The sequence below is a fragment of the Nyctereutes procyonoides genome, unplaced genomic scaffold, assembly GCF_905146905.1.
Source record: "Nyctereutes procyonoides isolate TBG_1078 unplaced genomic scaffold, NYPRO_anot_genome, whole genome shotgun sequence".
NCBI lineage: Eukaryota > Metazoa > Chordata > Mammalia > Carnivora > Canidae > Nyctereutes > Nyctereutes procyonoides.
This window is the reverse complement of record NW_026575140.1, coordinates 60,928,722-60,944,914: the sequence shown is the minus strand read 5'-3', so window position 1 is coordinate 60,944,914 and position 16,193 is coordinate 60,928,722. Positions and strand designations below refer to the sequence as shown.

The 16,193-nt window shown below is 36.9% G+C and overlaps 1 protein-coding gene across 3 annotated transcripts in view; it reads right to left on the bottom strand.

Moving 5' to 3' along the window:
* DYNC2H1 (dynein cytoplasmic 2 heavy chain 1) overlaps positions 1-16,193 on the bottom strand; it is a 341,276-nt gene that overhangs the window by 269,592 nt on the left and 55,491 nt on the right. For all 3 annotated transcript variants that reach the window (XM_055305872.1, XM_055305873.1, XM_055305874.1), the window contains exons 32-40: positions 15,218-15,423; positions 13,982-14,164; positions 12,973-13,155; positions 10,970-11,193; positions 10,139-10,254; positions 7,318-7,517; positions 5,747-6,011; positions 4,677-4,884; positions 1,889-2,018 (exon numbers count right to left, since the gene is read on the bottom strand). In XM_055305872.1, coding sequence (XP_055161847.1) covers positions 1,889-2,018; positions 4,677-4,884; positions 5,747-6,011; positions 7,318-7,517; positions 10,139-10,254; positions 10,970-11,193; positions 12,973-13,155; positions 13,982-14,164; positions 15,218-15,423 — 1,715 coding nt within the window. The remainder of the gene's footprint in view (positions 1-1,888; positions 2,019-4,676; positions 4,885-5,746; positions 6,012-7,317; positions 7,518-10,138; positions 10,255-10,969; positions 11,194-12,972; positions 13,156-13,981; positions 14,165-15,217; positions 15,424-16,193) is intronic.

The window sequence follows — 16,193 nt, the reverse complement described above, 5'->3', positions numbered from 1 at the left end:
GGATGAAGAGTAGGAAAAAGAAAGGAATGAGTAGAAGAAATCCAACTGCTAGGACATGCTAAAGAGTTCTAGGCTTTAAAGGCAAGATAAAGGAAATCCTCGTATTTTCTTCTACATTGTCTAATTTGCTAAATTGATAAAAGAAGGTAAAGCTCTAGTTATAAATAAAATTGACATTTGCTTAGAGAGTCCATTACACATATCTCCCAGAATCTGAACACAGTGAAGAAAGTACAAAATAAGAAGGAAGCCTCAATACATAAAAAAAAAAAAAAAAATTCTTAAATTAAAAAAATAATTAAAAATTCAAACAATCACAGGGACCTGACCTCAAAATAGTTTCCAGCTGATTCTTGGTATATCCATTCTATGGCTTGATCACCTTATTCTGTCATCATGTCTACACTCACAAACCCCTGTGTTCCCACCTATTGTTATACTTCTCTAACATTAACAGCATCCAAGTAGATGACCTCAAAGTACTTATACTGGAGCACCTAGCTGGCTCCATATATTTTATATTACTGAAATAACCACATATCCAGGAGCTACGACGGAGGCAGCAGGTATGAAGCTCATTCATGCATTACTCCACTAGCACAATGGGTTTTGAGGATACACCAAAGGGCGATCCTTGCCCTTCAGGAGCTGAGAGCAGCATGCATGCAATTATTTCAGAAGGAAGGAGAGCAGAGCACTCCATTAGACTGGAGGGAGTGCTTCGTTCCCTGAGGCCCCCAGGAAACCTATGTCATTAACATCCCATCCCTCAACATTCTCTATCTCATCTTTTATCCTTACTAAAGTGAGGAAAAGTTGAGAAAACTGAAGTGAGATCTCCATTTCTTGGTAAAACTTATTCAATCTCCAAGTAGTAACCACTAAATCAAGTTCAGATGAGCAATCAGATACTTCCGAAAAGTACCTTCACTGCTTATTATTTCCTCTATTTTTATGTTTATGTTTCTCCTAAAAGCAAGGACATAAAAAACAAATAGCTGAAAATCATATACAACATCTAAAAAGCCCTCCACTGTCCTCCATGCATGTGAAATTTCTCTTCACACTTCAGATTCAAAATTCAGTGTGATCACCTTTTAAACTCTCCTGGAAGACAGCAGTACTTTCTTCATCCAATTCTGATTATCTTTTCACATTCCATTTTTCTCCATTAGGCAGGCTCTTCCCATGGAAGGAGACTGTCCTGTGAATGTCCACCTCCAAGTCTTGTCTAGTGTCACATTTGATACGTATATGAGATATTGAATTCATGTTTTGGTTATCCAAAACATCCACAGATGTTCTTAATAATATTGTAAATAACTCATTATACTTTTTCTCCTTTAGTATTAACTTGGCATTGTGTTTTAGCATGAAATATAAACAGGCATTTATTGCCAGAGAAATGTGACAGCAAGATGATTTTGCTAGTAAAAATGGGAGATTCTGGGCACATGGGTTGCTCAGTGGTTGAGCATCTGCCTTTGGCTCAGGGCATGATCCCAGGGTCCTGAGATTGAGTCCTGCATCAGGCTCACTGAGGGAAGCCTACTTCTCCCTCTGCCTAGGTCTCTGCCTCTGTGTCTCTCTCATAAATAAGTAAATAAAATCTTAAAATAAAAAAAGGGGGGGGGGGAGATTCCACTCCAAGATTTGTAGGTAAGCAGTGCGCAATATTGTAAGTAAGAGAACTGAAGTGTTTTAAGACACATAATAAAAAGTTAAGCCAAGACCAAGAGCAGGATAGCAATGAGGACACCCACCTCTCACTCCACCCCCAGGTTCTGGCTGAGATCCACTAAAAGGCAGCTATATCTAGGCAACACTCTCCATCACCTTAATTCTTAATTCTGGCCTAAATAATTATGAAATATTATGGCTAACTCACCTGCTTCAGAACCCACTGTAAAGCTTTTTCAAAGTAATCTCCAATCCAGTTTTCAATATTATCCCTATAATTAGGAGGCTGATTCTTCAACCAAGATTTTATCAGAGAATGGAGATCTGTGTCTTCATCACTGAAACAGATTAATAAGCATGTAAGAAATTACTTTGGAAGACACAGTCAACTTACTTTCAAAATTAATTTCTGCTCCAATAGACATTATTATACACTTTTATAGCTGCTAGTATATAAGAGTGGACTTCAGTTATTTCTCTACATATGTGTATATATTAGTTACATATATAGACACACATACATGTCATTTTCTGTAAAAGAAATTTCATTTATATTATAAACAAATTAAAGAGGAACTAAATATATACAGGTTGTTCAAGAAGTGGTCTAAATCCTTAGGACTAGAGAAATAGAGAGCCCCAAGTCCCAAGTTTAGACTTACTGAAACAAAATCTTCACTTCAACAAAATCCCTGGGTGTTTCAAAAACACAGTAGAGTTCAAGGACAGCTGTATCTTAATACAGATCTTTAAAAATATTTTTTCTTTTCTATCCCAAAAAAAGTCAACTACCTAAATTCTCATGCCACTATTAAAACTCAAAGATCTTTGTGAAGTAAAATAGAATTATTTAGCAAAGCACCTAATTACATGAGTAACATCCAATGACTGAAATGAAATATAATAGTGACATCTTATTTAAAATTATACTTAAATAATTACCAAAAATATGGCAAAAACAACTCATAGGTTAACAATTTTAGAATTGACAAGGGCTCATGATTTTGCCACTTCCTTCCTATTCTCTACCACTATTTTGTAGTAACACTAGTAACTACTGAGCCCTTGAATTTCTCTTCCCACATTTCTATCCAGGCTAAAAAGGAAAAGAAAAATGGAACAGTCAGAGGTAAATATGTAAATTCCATTAGATCAGTTCAAGTCAAACAAATCAAAGACTCTAAGCCCCTGCAGAATAGACTTTGTTGTCAATGGTATGTCCCCAATGTCTATGGCAACTATACATCTTGCTTCATCCAAGATGATCCTGCTTTATACCAGCTGTCCCAGCATTAACAGCATTCTCTTTCACTATTAAAAGGTCCTCATTTGGTATTATGCTGAGGGAAGTAAGTCAATCGGAGAAAGACAAACAGTGTATGTTCTCATTCATTTGGGGAATATGAATAAGAGTGAAAGGGAATATAAGGGAGAAGAAATGTGTGGGAAATATCAGAAAGGGACACAGAACATAAAGACTCCTAACTCTGGGAAACGAACTAGGGGTGGTGGAAGGGGAGGAGGGCGGGGGGTGGGGGTGAATGGGTGATGGGCACTGAGGGGGACACTTGACGGGATGAGCACTGGGTGTTATTCTGTATGTTGGTAAATTGAACACCAATAAAAATTAATTTATTAAAAAAATAAAAATTAAAAAAATTAAAAAAAAAGGTCCTCATTTGGCCTATAACATAGCAAGTGCTCAACAAATGTCTGCTGAAGAAATGAAACCTAAAACCAAGGTAAGCTAATCAAAAGCAGCTCAAAATGTTACCACATATTTGTGTATTTTACATGTAATCATATATTTGCCACACCTCTCATGAACCATATCTGGTTCACCAACAATTTTTAAATCCTGTGCAGCAAGATGTGGTCTTTCTGCTAAATATCCATGGCACTCTACTTACAATTATGTCACTTATAGTCTACCATGTGTTGTAATTGTTACATTTATTTTATCTCCTCTACTTGAAAGGATACTCTATAAAGACGAGCCCTCCGTGTTAGTTTTACCCATTTCTTGCTCTGGCTCTCCTAAAATGCTTAACTTAAAGTTATATACATAATAGGCATTCAATAAATGTAAACATTTAGTTATAAACTTTCCTTGTATATTTTTCTCACAAGATTATAAGAATATGTTGAACAGAGAAGACAAATTGTGTGAGATACAGCTACAAAATTTTTAAACAATGCTATGTTTTTAAATAATACCTTAAAGTATTAATTGGAGTTCATGGCTATTTAGTATAAATGTTCCCTAAAATACTATCAAAAAGCAAGCATTAATTTTGGAAACAATCTGAGCCAACTTGATAATACTATCATGTGTCATACAACACCAAAAATAGCCTGAAACGGCCCTAAAAGAGTAGGACTCTTTATATAGACAAGTATCAAACTCTAAAACATCCACTCAAAAAGCAAAAGAAAACTTTCTAATTACTCATTTTGGAAAATGAAATTGGCTACAATGTCTACATTCTGGCATGAGACTATGAAACATGATATCTAAAATTGGTTTATTCTTCATTTCTTCCCTCTTAAGCCTCTTCCAAATATCCTAAGAAAATAAACATTAAGTAAAAAGGTTTCCAATTTGTTCAAAGAAAGGTCACTCCATAGGACCTGTTAATCCTAGGTTGGCCCTTCTGTGATTAAACTATTGCTACTTAGTTTTAGATTATTAGCCTCCAGTTCATAACCAGTGGGTTCACTTCTCTGCAGTGGTAACATTAAACAAAAGAGGAAAAACAAAACAACTAAATACTTGCTGTCTCACTGATGCAAACATAGTAATAAGACTAAACACTGAAACAATTAAATAAACTGAAATAAAACAGCTACTCTCTGAACAAAGTAAAACCTAACAGAAGTTAAAATGAGGAAAACATGTATTTATACATCATCCATACACTTACTTCACTTAGCTATGAAACCAAAGTAGTAACTAAATATTCTAATATAATATACACAAGTGCTCTGATGGTTACCTAAGAAAGATCATTCCCATTCTAGATATCGTGGCTGGCGAAGCACAACTTAAATCATGAGTTTCAAATACAAAGTTCACATTCAGGCCGAACTGAATCCTCTCTCCGCTGGGCATAGTGAGGAGTCGATTGTCATCCAGAACAGAATTCAGAGACTCTATCCATTCAGGGTCAATATCACCATCGCATATTATCCATGAGCTCACATCTGTTTTCAAAAACGAAAGTAGAGGTAAAACAAAAATATATGCAGTAATAACAACTAAAAATAAGGAATAAAATACTCATTCCTTACTCTTTAGAAGTAATTTCCACTAAGTGTTATTTTCTATCCCTGCCCATGAATATAAAGAACTAAAGTAGAACACACTGAAATTTTCCATGTGAAAGTGCACTACAACCATGCCCAAGAACCGCAAGCAATCCTGGCTCAAGCAGCTGAAGACTCACTCATATGCCATGTGGTAATGCCAAACTGGTCCACAAGTACACAGAACTGGGATCTCAAAGTGAAAAATTTTTCCCATGTCTTAAGAGTTCTAAACCTTTTACTCACTGGCTTAGAAAAACAACTATTAATTGTGACCTAATAAAAAGTAGGAAGTCTTCTCAGATTCTGGCCAAAAATCCCTTTAAAAAACAAGCCAAAAAACTGAGACCAAGAAGACTACTATTTTATGACTTAAATTTTCAAAATTACTCAAACTACTGTATTCCGACTCATGAGTTAAAACTGTTCAGACACACAATTTTAACCCCATATAAAATGTCATCTTATTTATGAGGTACTACAATATCACCAGCAAAGAGTTCCTATATTTTCAGTAAATTAATCTCATTGTGAATTACAATTTACCCAGATCACTTTGTTTCTATTATAATAGAAGTTCCCATATAGTAGAGACCAAAATGATAGCACATCTTGGGCCCCTCTAAAGTAAAATATCAATGCACATCATTTACAAGGCAGTTTATGGTCACGTATGAGGCTTAAGGACACATTAGAGACAAGTTCCATCATCCTCTAAAGGTTATTAAGTAAAGAAATGAGGCACAAAACACAGACCAACCTTGAGGTTCTCGAACTACTTGCCGAGCACTATTTGTCAAAACGCCATCAGACCATTCCCTCGTATCCATGTCAATATGGCCTAACAGCTGGTGTCTCGGCATAGCTTTGGGGTTCATGGTATACTGCTTGACCACTCTGCCAGTCCTACACAGTGCCGCCCTTAACATCCTCCACAGGGTTGACTTCCCAGCACCGCTTGGACCAACAATGACAACGCCCATTCTTTGGCGTAACTGTTCGTACAATTCCAAGGCCTTCTTGATCTAGTAGAAAACAAACATGTATATTATGGTCTATAATCAAACACAGTTCCCTTCTCCTTCTGTAACAGTTGTTCTATTCCAAACATATAAAACGAAAGCCTCTGATTTCTTCGATGAAAGATACAGCCTTAAACAAAATAATACCTAAATAAATCCAAGCATATTTACACTGTAATATTTAACCCCAATATTTCTTTAAAAGAAACAAGTATACTTTCCAAGTCATTTGACAATATGTATATCATTTTTTCTTTATTAATTCACATATAACATATTATTCACTTGTTGATTCATGCATTTATATCCTGTATCTCTCAAAAAACAACAACAAAAAAAAAAAAAAACCTGAGGGAAAATGTTCATCTTTGAACATGTACTTGTGATACATTAAAAAAAAAAAAAAAAAACTACTAAAAAGAATTTCTCCTAAGAATTTGTCAAAGTCAAACAATCATATGTAATCAATTATCAAAAACATATATGATGGATCTATTATGGGCAAGGCTCTGTAACATGCACTAGGAATAAAATGATAAGCAAAAATAGACATGAGTTCCACCTTCCATGAACACTCTTATCTGGTGGGCAAAGATCAGTATTAGTCACATATAAGATTAAGCATTAATAAGTACATGTAAGTAAAGTAATGAAAACACAGCAAGGAAACCCCATCTGGACTCAAAGATCAGGGAAGGCTTCCCTGAATAAGTGAGATTTAAATGGAAAGATAAAAGATAAAAATAATTAATAAGGAATTAACTAGGAGAAAGGGTCAATATATTCTTTTTTAAAAATTTGAGAGAGAGAGAGAGAGAGAGAGCACACATGTGGGGGGAGAGGCAAAGGGGAGCAGCAGACTCTGTACAGAGTATCGAGCCCAATTCAGGGCTTGATCTCATGACCCTGAGATCATGACCAAAACCAAGAGTTGGATGCTTAACCCACTGAGCCACCCAAGTGTCCCAGGAACTTGATTTTTAAATGTAATTTTAATTTCTTTACATTTAAATTTAGATGGCCACATGTAATTAATGGCTACCTTTTGGACAGTACAGCACTCCACTAGAGTCTCTGTAAGATTATAAAAAAGTTATTTAAACATTAGTGGATAAACTTTTCTTTCTTGGGGGGGCAGGGAGGCCAGAGGAAGAGGGGGAGACAGAATCTCAAGCAGACTCTGCACTGAGCACAAAGCCCAACACAGGGCTCAATCTCACAACCCTGAGATCATAACGTGAGCTGAAACCAAGAGTCAGATGCTTAACTCCCTCAGTCACCCCTATTATAAAGTGTTCTCGATGGTTACCTGATTGGGAATGATTTCATAATTGGCCTCCTCGAAGACTTGCTGCAATGCAGAACTCAGTTCACCATATTCCACTTCTTTAAAGTCAATCCCGGGAAACACATCTTTAATCAGTGCATCAAACCTCAAGCAATCAGCAAATGTAAACTTGGACATTGTATTAAGCCTCAGTGCTTGTACCACAATATGACTTTCATCAACTGAAGAAAAAGTTTCATTTTAAGATTATTAGTTACTGACTTTAGAAAGCTTTAATGGCTGTACAGTTTTCAAGTACCATATGTGTTACCAGTCATTAAATGATGTGCTAGAATTTAGCAACATTTCAAACCATGTGCTACCATGTGAATGGACAAACTTGCCTTACTTTCTTTTGACGGCTGAGAAATATGGATCCCTATGTACAGTTCTGCACTCCTTTCCATAGAATTTGAGTCCAGAGTTCCTAGACTTCGATTAATAAAACTCAAACCTGCTCAGAAGTGTTTTATAAACTCATCTCTAAACCAAATATAAATACTAGTATCATTACAAGATTCTTAGTCTTTTACAGATATTAAATAGCAACTGAAAGATGTGTTTTTGAAGGCCAGAACTATCTTTAGTCTGGTATTTCTCTATAATTGCTGAATATTTCCATGTTTAAGCACGTGCAGTGAAGGTATGACCACAATAGAGTTTATTTCAAGCATTAATAAGCCATCTTTAATGACTACAGGTATGGTTTCAATATTTCTTAAAAATCACCAGAGGCAGTAATTTAAGTAACTCACCAAATGACTATTTTCTCTGGTATATGCTAACAGAGCTAAAGCACCAAATTACTATCTTCCCTGGCGTATGCCAACAGAGCTAAAGCAGATTCCTTTTTTAAGATGTATACTTTGATCATTTAAAATCCAAATAGAGGGACACTTGGGCAGCTCAGTCAGTGAAGCATCTGTGTTCAGCTCAGGTCATGATCTCAGGGTCCTAGGATCAAGCCCCACATTGGGCTCCCAGCTCAGTGGGAAGTCTGTTTCTCCCTCTCCCTCTGTGATCTCTCTCAAATAAATAAATAAAATCTTGAAGAAAAAAAGTCTGAATAGATAACTTCATGGGATGTTTTTCTATGCTGACTTATTTTCAGTGTTTTAACTTAGTTTTGTTTTTTGTGGGGTTTTTTTTGGGGGGGGGGATTTACTTTAACTGGAAGAGAGAGGGCACTTAAGTGAGGGGAGGGCCAGAGGGAAAGAATCTTAAGTAGACTCCCTACTGAGCACAGAGCTGAACTGGAGCTTGATCCCAGGACCCTGAGGTCAAGACCTGAGCCGAAATCAAGAGTTGGACACAACTGAGCCATCCAGGTGCCCCTAACTTAGTTTTTAATAGTAATCTAAAGAATTGAATATTTGGCCTTTCATAAAGGCACACATCCATGGGTGGGAGAATCATTTATTTTATACAAATGGGGGGAAAAAGGTGTTAAAAATATAATAACATATCATGAGTCTGATCTGAATAGATCATTCGATAAACACATAAATAGGGAAGAAGATACAAATCTTATTTAACAGAAGAGTTTCAAATAATATTTGCAGATATTCCTCCCTCTAAGAAATGGAGCTTAATCTTTGCCTGCCTACTTTGAAGGTGAGCTACATTTAGTAACCAGCTTCCAAAAAGGATAGTAGGAAAAGAGGAAAACAGTAACTATACAGTTGTTATTACAGCAGAGAAACCTGGCAAATACTAAAATAATACTAAGATAATACTAAAATAATAGATAAAGGTGAATATCACCAGTGATGTCACGTGGTCATTATGCACCCACTGATACAACATGCTAAGACCGGCCCTTCACCTCTCTGGTGTTCTTTCTAAATGTTCAGAATCCAGTCTCATCATGCAAGAAACATCACGACAGAACCCAGACTGAGAAAGAGTCTACATGACATGTGACCTGTACCCCTGAAGATTGTAAGGGTCATGGAAACAACACAAACGGCTGAGAAAGTGTCACAGAGCCCAGGAGAGTATGGACACACAAGTAAATGCAATGAGGCACCCTGGCCTTGATCCTAGACCAGAACATGGGCCATTAACGATAAAACAGGTGAAATCCAAATGAAGTCTGGAGGTTAATAGTAATATTAACCTATTAACCTCAGTTTCCTAGGTTTGACAAATGTACCACAGCAAATAAGAGGAAACAATGGGAATACCATCTTTGTAACTTTAAATCTAAAATTATTCTATAGTTAAAGGGTATTTTTTGTAATCTTAAAAAAAAATTTTAAAGGGTAATTTTGCTTGGTATACTAGCTCTCGGAAAGAGAAAATTCCTATAAATTTCTATGGCTCTTATTCTCAGACGAAAGACACTCTAAGGCTCTGCTTCAGAACCTATAGAAACTGGGGCCCAAGGGTCAACATTGGTGCTTTAATAAGGCTCTTGGTGATTCTAATGGAGAAATGTTTCTATTTTCTATTTCTAAATCTAATGTTTCTATTAACACCAAAGATTGAGGAGGAGCAGGCTACACTATTCCTCTATCACAACTGTTTAGTATTTAACACACATGTAAAAGTTATGATAGGACATTGGCTAAGAACCAGGGAAAATGTAAATAGAGTACGGGCTTCAGTTAAACATAGCATCAATATTGGTCCGCTAGCTGTGACAAATATAGCATTCTAACAGAAGATGTAAACAACAGGAGAAATTAAAGGCCAGGGAGTCAAACACCATCTGTATTTATAACTTCTCTATAAATCTAAACCTGTTCTAAGTTAAAGTGTATTTTAAAAAACAAGATTATATCTGAATAACAAATCCTACCATTCTGTTTCATGCCAGTTTTCTTCAGCTGCCTAAGAAGGCCTCCACTTCCTCTAAGAACTGTCTTCAAGGCTCGCAGACCCCAGTCATAATGTTGCTGAGGCGTCAAAAGTTCCCTTAAATGGACACGGAAATTGCAAAGCATCAGACAGAAATTATTTTTATCACTCTACTTAAAATGCAGAATATAACCACAGACACATAGAAAGCAGTGCTGATAGTTCACTAATTCCTGTAAAAGACCCAATCATGGAATATGATTTCTCCAGTAAAACACTGAAGAAAGAGGACTCCCAAGGATCAGAGCTAACTGTCATGACCTGGCTGATGACCTTCCTGAAGACACTAAATGACAAGCACCTGTTATCCCTCAACTATTCAATCAATCCACCTGGCTTTCAGTTTCTGGCACTGCAGCTCTCACCAGCTCTTAATAGGAACCAGAATTCTAGGTCACCCAAAGAACCAAAAGAACCTAACAGTCCATTGCTATTACTAGAAATAAGACATAAGAAAAATCGTGGAAGATTCCCTCCAAAGAACAGGTTTTGAAGGTCCTGCTGATAAATCCTTTCAATTAACATCATTTAGCTGGAGCACCTCAATAAAAATACTTTGCAGAAAATAAGGGAGATCAAATTAATAGCATTTAAGGAAGATAAATCGTTCTGAGTCAGATGTTTTATTACTCAAACTAAGATCTTCCCTATCAATACCTTAAGTACAATATAATCCCCAATATGAAAATCACTGAACAGGTAAATAGGTCAGTAATCCATAAACAATCCTTGGAACCAAAAACATAAGAATATTTAAGAGAGGAAAACTCACCTGGATAGATTGAAGATAGCTACCAATTTTCTGCCCAAGACTTTGGCATCTTTGAAGCCTTCTGAATACAGAATAACTTCTGCAATAAGCTCATTGTCTGGACGAGACATGGCTACTGGCCGGAAAAGCTGTTTCAGATTGTCAGGCAACTTTTGTCTTCCTCCATAACCTTTTCCAGCAGGATTCATAGTAATAAAAATTCCAGAATTGGAATTTATTTCTACCTGAAATGTTAATTTGAAATATAGGCAGCAAATATTTTAACTGTAGATACATATTTTAACAGATAATAGACAATATAAATTTTACTGTACATATTTCTACACACAAATCTTATACCTTGGCAAAAGATAACTGCTAACGAGCTATGCATCTCCCTATTGAATATACAATAACTCCCTTAGGAACAATATTTACAAAGGTCCCTTATATCAGTCCTACAAGGCAGGAATTTTGAGCATCTATTTCTGTCTGTGCTTACAAAATGCCTCCATGTATCAGGCTCTTTGCTGGGTACACAGAGACAACGCAACTGTGACCTGAAGTCACTAAGAATTTATGCTCTTTTGGAGCTTCCAGTCTACAGGCAAGCACAGTGTGATTAATGCTTTAACAGGAAGAGCAGACCATCACAAGAGCACCCAGTAGGAGCACTTTCAACAGCACACTTTGAGCCAAGTCAGAGTGTGCAATTAAGTACCTAGAGAAAAAAAAAAAGAAAAAAGAAGAAAAAAAATCTGACTATAAAGGGAAGAAAGGAGAAAGAGAAGTGGCTGGAAAGACAAGTGAAGGGAAGGTTTGCTTATGTTTTAATTATACCAAATATTATAATATTATTTCATCTGACGTCATATGTCATTAAAAAGGAAAAGATGTGATTACATTTAAAAGCCAATGAAGAGGGATCCCTGGGTGGCGCAGCGGTTTGGCGCCTGCCTTTGACCCAGGGCGCGATCCTGGAGACCTGGGATCGATTCCCACATCGGGCTCCCGGTGCATGGAGCCTGCTTCTCCCTCTGCCTATGTCTCTGCCTCTCTCTCTCTCTGTGTGACTATCATAAATAAATTTTAAAAAATAAATAAATAAATAAAAGCCAATGAAGAACAGGTAGAAAAGGCTGAAACTGTAACAGAGGGCCTAACAAAGACAAGGTCCCTGGGAGGAGATCGCAGAGCAGAAGCAGAAAGCTTAGTGCTGACTTGGAGAAAAAAACCCCTCCTTGTCAGAGGAGGAAAGGAGGGAAAACCTCAGTGTGTAAGAAAAGTTAATGTTGATGGCAGAAAAGTAAAAGCTTATCAGTTTCTCTTTTCTTTATAAAGAGGTTAAGCATCATGTAAATAACAGGTTAATAATTCATAATTGATCTTACTTCCCTGCCCTCCCCTGAAAAAACTATCCTGTGAAAACGCTATTATGGATTAGAAGATCGTTTCACACTTCTTTTAACTTCAAGTGTTTTCAACATGATACCTTCTATAGGGAAGCCCACACTTTCTACAAATAAGTTCAAGTTCTCATGATATGGGTACGTATCTCTGATGAGGAAAAGGAAGGACCAGAAACACAGTTAAGTGCTCATGTTGTCAGACTCATATAGAACAGTGATCAAAAACACAAGCCTCAGAATGGAACCAACCCAGTTCAGTTCCCAGCCCAATACTTATTCTGCTTTGCTTATCTACAAAGTGGAAAACACAACAGTACCTACATCGAAAGATCATGAGTATCAGTGAGTCAATCCCCGGAAGCAGCCAGCACAGAGTAAGTGCCCAGGACAGGTTAGCAGCTGTCATTATAAATGAATTATTCAGTACTGAAAGTCTGACGGTGAACGGTAAAGTCAGACCAAAACCGGGTGAGAAACTTTAGACAATTCACAGGTACAAAGGCTGAACACATAGGTCACACATAGGGGTGCCAGGAAAAATACGAAGTATTTGCCTGAGGAATGCAAAGTTGTAAAACATATCTGAATTTTTTCAATTCCCAACATATCCCGTACCTCCTTGCCAAGCAGTTCACACACAGTTCTATGATTCTTCAAAGCATCCTGAATTGTCTGGATCTGCATAGACACTGCTGACAATACAGATTCTTCCAGTCTATTGAATTCATCAAAACAGCCCCAGGCCCCACACTTCACTAAACCAACAAAAATTCGTCCCATTGATTTCACATCAATGCCCTAAAAAATAACAGCAAAAATTATATCCGTTAAAAAATAATTAAGATCCCTAATAATAAATTAATACTTTGACATTTACAGATAAGGTAATTTCACCCATCTCTGCCTCTTTTGCTCTCTTTTAAGTACAGATTAAATAGCTACCCTCTGCAGGGTGGTTTCAAAGAATAAACAAAATAATTGATGTAAAAATGTTCTAAACGGTACACAGAAAAAAAAAAACAGTACACAGAACTAAATAGATACGAGATTTTGTTTTAGTTATTCTTTAAGTTGAAATACACATTCGACACAAAATGTTTAGAAAATGATAATTGCAAAATGAATTTTTTTCTCTTTTCTGTTCACTATTCCTCCTTACTAATAAAAAAACATTTTCCTTCCCTTCCCCTATGTTCATTTGTTTCTTAAATTCCACATACAAGTGAACTCTGGGAAACAAACTGAGGGTCGTTGGAGGGCAGGTGGGAGGGGAGACAGGGTAATAAGGGGACAGGCACGTGATGTGAGTAACACTGGGTGTTACACACAAATGATAAATCACTGGCCTCTACCTCTGAAACTAATTTAAAAAAAAATTTCTACCCTCTAATATAATCCTCCATTCTGTATTCAAAATTATTTGCACTAGTTCCCTTTAGAAAAGTTCTGAGACTATCCTCTCTACAACATCTCTCCATCTCACTGTTCAAATAAAACAAATTCTGTTTTCAAGTGACTCAAAAATAATGTGACTTTGAAATAGGGTATTTCAATTTTAAGTACACAAATCCTAATCTAAACTCAACTCACACACGATTACATAGTTGATAATTATGCATTCTACCTCATCACAGTTAAAAACTAGAACTTGTCTTCCCAGAAGTCCGCCTAAGGCCTTCACAGATTCAGTTTTCCCGGTTCCAGCTGGCCCATAAGGGTTCCCCCCGAGGCCCATCTTCATGGCTTGCGTGAGAGTCAGGTAGCACTTGTCTGTCAGCGGCGTGTAAACCAGCTTGGGAGCATTGCCCTACATGAGGGGAACATAAATTTTCAATATTTGTGCTTTATTCAACCTCACAAACATGTGGTTGTGCGGCTATTTAAAAAGCTAAAAAGGCAACAAAAAAGTTAAAGCTGTTAACCAGAAAAATATCTACGTTTTTAGTGGAAGAAACTTGTTAAAGCACAAACTGAAATTAAACTTTGTTAACACCAAGCATGTAGTTTACTCCATCCTCAATTGACATATCGTAAGGTTTTCCAAATAGTCTCTCAAGTTCTTAATAATGGTACAAAGATGTTCTACTAAGGCTAAGAAATCCAAAACTATCTTATACAACAATCTTGTATTTAAAAATTCACGTAAATTAATTTCCTGCATCTTATGATCTTTATATATCAGAACCATTTTGGAGACTCAAATGTAATTATTTTGAAAAAAATTCCTTATGAAATTAATAGAAATTTTGAGAACTATTTGAATTTATAAGTTTTAGGGAAAATAGACTCCAATTCCAGCTACAGTTCATAGTTTTTCCTTAATTTAGGTAGACAGATTTGGGTCTCAAAATACACTTTATCAACATAATCATCTAACATTCTGATGACTGACTCATTATGATAGGACAAGGCACAGAGGATGCAGTCAGAATTTTTGAAAACAGGTTACATGAGCTAGGTTATTTGTTTGAAAAGTCTCATCTCGCAAACTGAGAACACTGAGCAAGCATCTTTGGGCGTGGTTGCAGTGGTACCAAGCTTGACCATGAGCGAGGAGGCATGGGCCAGACAGCGGCCGTATTCCATTCTCCCTGGATCACAGAGAGCTGCATTAAACATTACTCTAAAAAAAGGAACATTCACAGAATTCAGTACAATACTGCCATTGTTGTAACTTTCTATAAGTATTTCTCTGATATAACATCTTCTTACTTATGATGAAATAGAAGACAGTCACACAGAAAAAAGTTCTTAAAAGTTACAACTAAAATAAAAATAATTCTGTCAACCAATAGCAAATGTCCTTTAAAATAAATCATTTCAACTGGAAAAAATAAAACACTTTTGCTACCAATCCTACCTGATACTCATAAGTATACTGAAGTTCAGAATCCACCATTTGTACATAACATGTGTGATCACTTTTCATATAAAATCGGACTTGTTTTTTCCAGGTCCAGTCATCAGTTGTATGAACCTGAACTTGGTTTAGCTGCTTCACCACATCAATATTATGAATAATATCAAGAATCAGTGCTTTGAGCTTAAGTTCCAGAATGCCAGACTCTGTATGCAAATTAAAATATTTGGAGAAAATGTTAGCTTGGGACTTACTTATTATATATGCACAGATTTTTTAATGTATTTAAATGGTAATTTTATAATACATTTGAATTATACAGTAATATAAATCATACAAATCAAAATATGTCAAATCCACTGGTAGGAAATAAGAATTTTGTATATGAAAATGAAAGCATCAAAATTCAGTGAGAGAAGGGTTCCGGTTCCTGCAGCCTGTTTCTCCCCGAACACAAGTGTAAAACATGGACCACATGTAATTGAGTGCTATTTAGGAGTCTGGCAAGCAAAAATATCAGGCAAGTTGGGGAAGATCTGAATGAGAAGTGCCCCCTTGTTCTGTTTTTGTTCTCCTGTTCCCTAGAGTGGGAGTCTGTGCAGCTGGATGGCCAGACCCATGCAGTCAGCTCCTGGTGAGGCCCGTAGCTCAGGTGTGAGGAACAGAAAAGGAGACTCCTGGGAGCCACAGCTTCAGCAGGAGAGACCCAGAGGTGCCTAAAACCCAGAGGGAAGTGAACCTTCCTCTGCAATCAGAGACCCCGGGGTCCCAAGAGGGTAGGACAAACCCTGCCCGCTCTCTCCCATCAGCCAGTCCGAGACACAGGCACCAGCATGGAAAGCAAGCATGAGAGTAGAGCCCATGAGAGGCAGCATTCTGGCCAGGAGAGCAGGACAGGAACCCAAGCAAACTCCAGCATCCTGGAAGGAGCATGGGCACAAAGGGCTCTCCCTCCCTGGGCTCCCCCTCAAGCCTT